The following is a 2,500-nucleotide window of genomic DNA, read 5'->3' as shown; positions in this document are numbered from 1 at the left end:
AGAGTGGGAGCGCCACACTTCTGGCTTCATATGTTGTTTATTATACTACTGTCTATTATATCTTTTGGTATTTATGAAATGTTTTATGATATATCATAGGCATATTGAGAGTCATGCAAAACTCCGCAGCAATGAGGAGGAGGAGGAAGCAGTGGGGGAGGGGGGGAGGTACTTGCACCCACGTGGAGCTTCACCTCTGAAGGATATTATTTAATATTTATTTATTTTTAAGCAGTATACTTCAAATGTTGTTTTCTCATAGTCTTAGGCTGTGATTGTTAAAACACAGCACCAGCACAAAAAAGGCACAAAACCACAAACTAAAATGTTGAGATAAAAATGACAATATTTTGCTGCCATATGTACAAAAACATCGAAGTACATTATAAACAAAGGCAACTTATTACATACAAAGATTTAGGTAAAATCATCTTCATTCTGCAACCACAGTAGATCTGTAATCACAGTGCTTCTTTTTTGGTGCATACGTCTTCTCCCTTTAACCCGCCCTAGACATTTACATGGCACGTAGCAAAATGAAACATTCATCAGGGAAAGTTTGTAGGTGATATTGGAAGATTTTAAGCAAATGTATGAAACACATTTTCTTTTTCTTCTACCGAAAGTGTCGCCAGACCCCTTACTGCAATATACTCAAATAACATTTTGTAATTCATTTTATTATCATCATTAATTTGTCATTTGTCAACTAATTAACATTACCAATTTGTTACCCTGTTTACAGTCATCACCATATTTAAGATTATTAACAAATCAAGATGCACTTTCCAAGTTTCCCTACATTCTTTTGTTATCTGAAAAGATGCTATATACATTTCTATTTACCCTCACAGCTGCTAGGTCGTGAAGTGTACAGCAGCAACTCACAATTAGGTGGTGTTCAGATCATGCACAACAATGGTGTTTCCCATGATGTTGCACCAAACGACTTGGAGGGAATCCATACTATGCTGCGTTGGCTGTCATACGTTCCAAAGGTACTGGACCTTACATTTTTCTGTTTAGATTTTTTAAAGATGAATTTTATATGAATTTTTTAAGTACAGCAGTGATTGGCCTTAGCTTTTTGTATAGAGTGGTCAAAAACATGGCCCACCTCTCAAAATGAAAAGTCTGAATTACTTAGATTAAATAAATTTGAGCTAAAATAATTGTACATTAAAGTAGACCAAAAGATGGCTTTTTCTAGTGTAGGTTTGCCATTCTTTAGAGGTAAAAACCAAAGGTCATTATCATTGGCATAAAAGGCATAAAAGAAATGTTTGGTTCCTGATCATCTGATGGTTGTTATTGTAAATGCAGACGAAGGATTCTCCACTCCCAATACTGCCTCCTGTGGATCCAGTAAACAGAGAGGTGTCTTTCGTGCCAACCAGAGCTCCATACGACCCTCGGTGGCTGCTTGCAGGACGGCCATCGCCAGCAAATCAAGCGGAATGGGAATCTGGGTTCTTTGACAAAGATTCTTTCCAGGTATTTAGGAAATTTGTTTTAATTTTCACTCAGTTATGAAGACTTATTTTAGGAGCTAATACTGTTTCATACTCTTTTAATTTGGTATAGTTCAAGATTAAGTTATAATTAAAAGCTACTGAAATAAGTTATATTGATTTGGATGGCTCATTTGAAGAAGAGAAAAAAATCTTAATGAATAGTCTCATTATAAGGTAAAATGAAGATTTCCACCACATTTGAAAAAAATATATTCAAGATAAGTATCTAATAAGAAATTAAACTCGTTCAGGAAATTCTCCAACCGTGGGCACAAACAGTCATCTGTGGCCGAGCAAGATTAGGTGGCATCCCTGTTGGCTGCATATGCGTTGAAACCAGAACAGTTGAGCTTAACTTGCTTGCTGACCCGGCCAATCCCGACTCTGAGGCTAAGGTGACTAAAGGAATAAAAACTTACTTTACTGACATAGTGTGGGGAGACTTTTGCATGTTGTCTTGTTTAATTTCATTGTCTTATTTATTTTTTTATTAACAATTTGTATTTATCATTATTACTATTATTATATTTACATACTGTGATATTACATGTCTCAGTTAAAAAGTATTCATTATATCTTTCAGACGGTTTCACAAGCTGGACAGGTTTGGTTCCCTGACTCTGCCTACAAGACTTCACAGGCCATCAAGGATTTGAATCATGAAGGCCTTCCCCTCATCATCTTTGCCAATTGGAGAGGCTTTTCAGGAGGAATGAAAGGTATGACTTAAAATCTATTTTCAAGAACCTCTTGATGTATGTTGGATGCTATAAATGACACCATGACTGTCTTGAGCTTCCACCAGAGGCGCACACTGGGTGTTTTGGTACAGCTACTTTTAGATTTTTTTTTTTTTTTTTTTTCCCCAAGGTAGCAAATTGTATCTTCTGGTAATGAATGATTTCCATACACCTTCATGGACTGTCTGGATATTGTCAGTTTTTTTTTTCTTTTCTTCTTTTCTTTTAGAACTGTTAACATTATAC

The 2,500-nt window shown here is 35.8% G+C and overlaps 1 protein-coding gene across 7 annotated transcripts in view; it reads left to right on the top strand.

Annotated features, from left to right (window-relative positions):
- The window catches only part of LOC125029490 (acetyl-CoA carboxylase-like), a 44,286-nt gene that overhangs the window by 28,800 nt on the left and 12,986 nt on the right, over window positions 1-2,500 (top strand). For all 7 annotated transcript variants that reach the window (XM_047619415.1, XM_047619424.1, XM_047619449.1 and 4 more), the window contains 4 exons: window positions 855-998; window positions 1,324-1,494; window positions 1,766-1,909; window positions 2,098-2,233. In XM_047619415.1, the coding sequence (XP_047475371.1) occupies window positions 855-998; window positions 1,324-1,494; window positions 1,766-1,909; window positions 2,098-2,233 (595 nt within the window). The remainder of the gene's footprint in view (window positions 1-854; window positions 999-1,323; window positions 1,495-1,765; window positions 1,910-2,097; window positions 2,234-2,500) is intronic.

Source organism: Penaeus chinensis, chromosome 2 (genome assembly GCF_019202785.1).
Source record: "Penaeus chinensis breed Huanghai No. 1 chromosome 2, ASM1920278v2, whole genome shotgun sequence".
Taxonomy (NCBI): Eukaryota; Metazoa; Arthropoda; class Malacostraca; order Decapoda; family Penaeidae; genus Penaeus; species Penaeus chinensis.
This window is presented reverse-complemented; position numbering and strand designations above follow the sequence as displayed.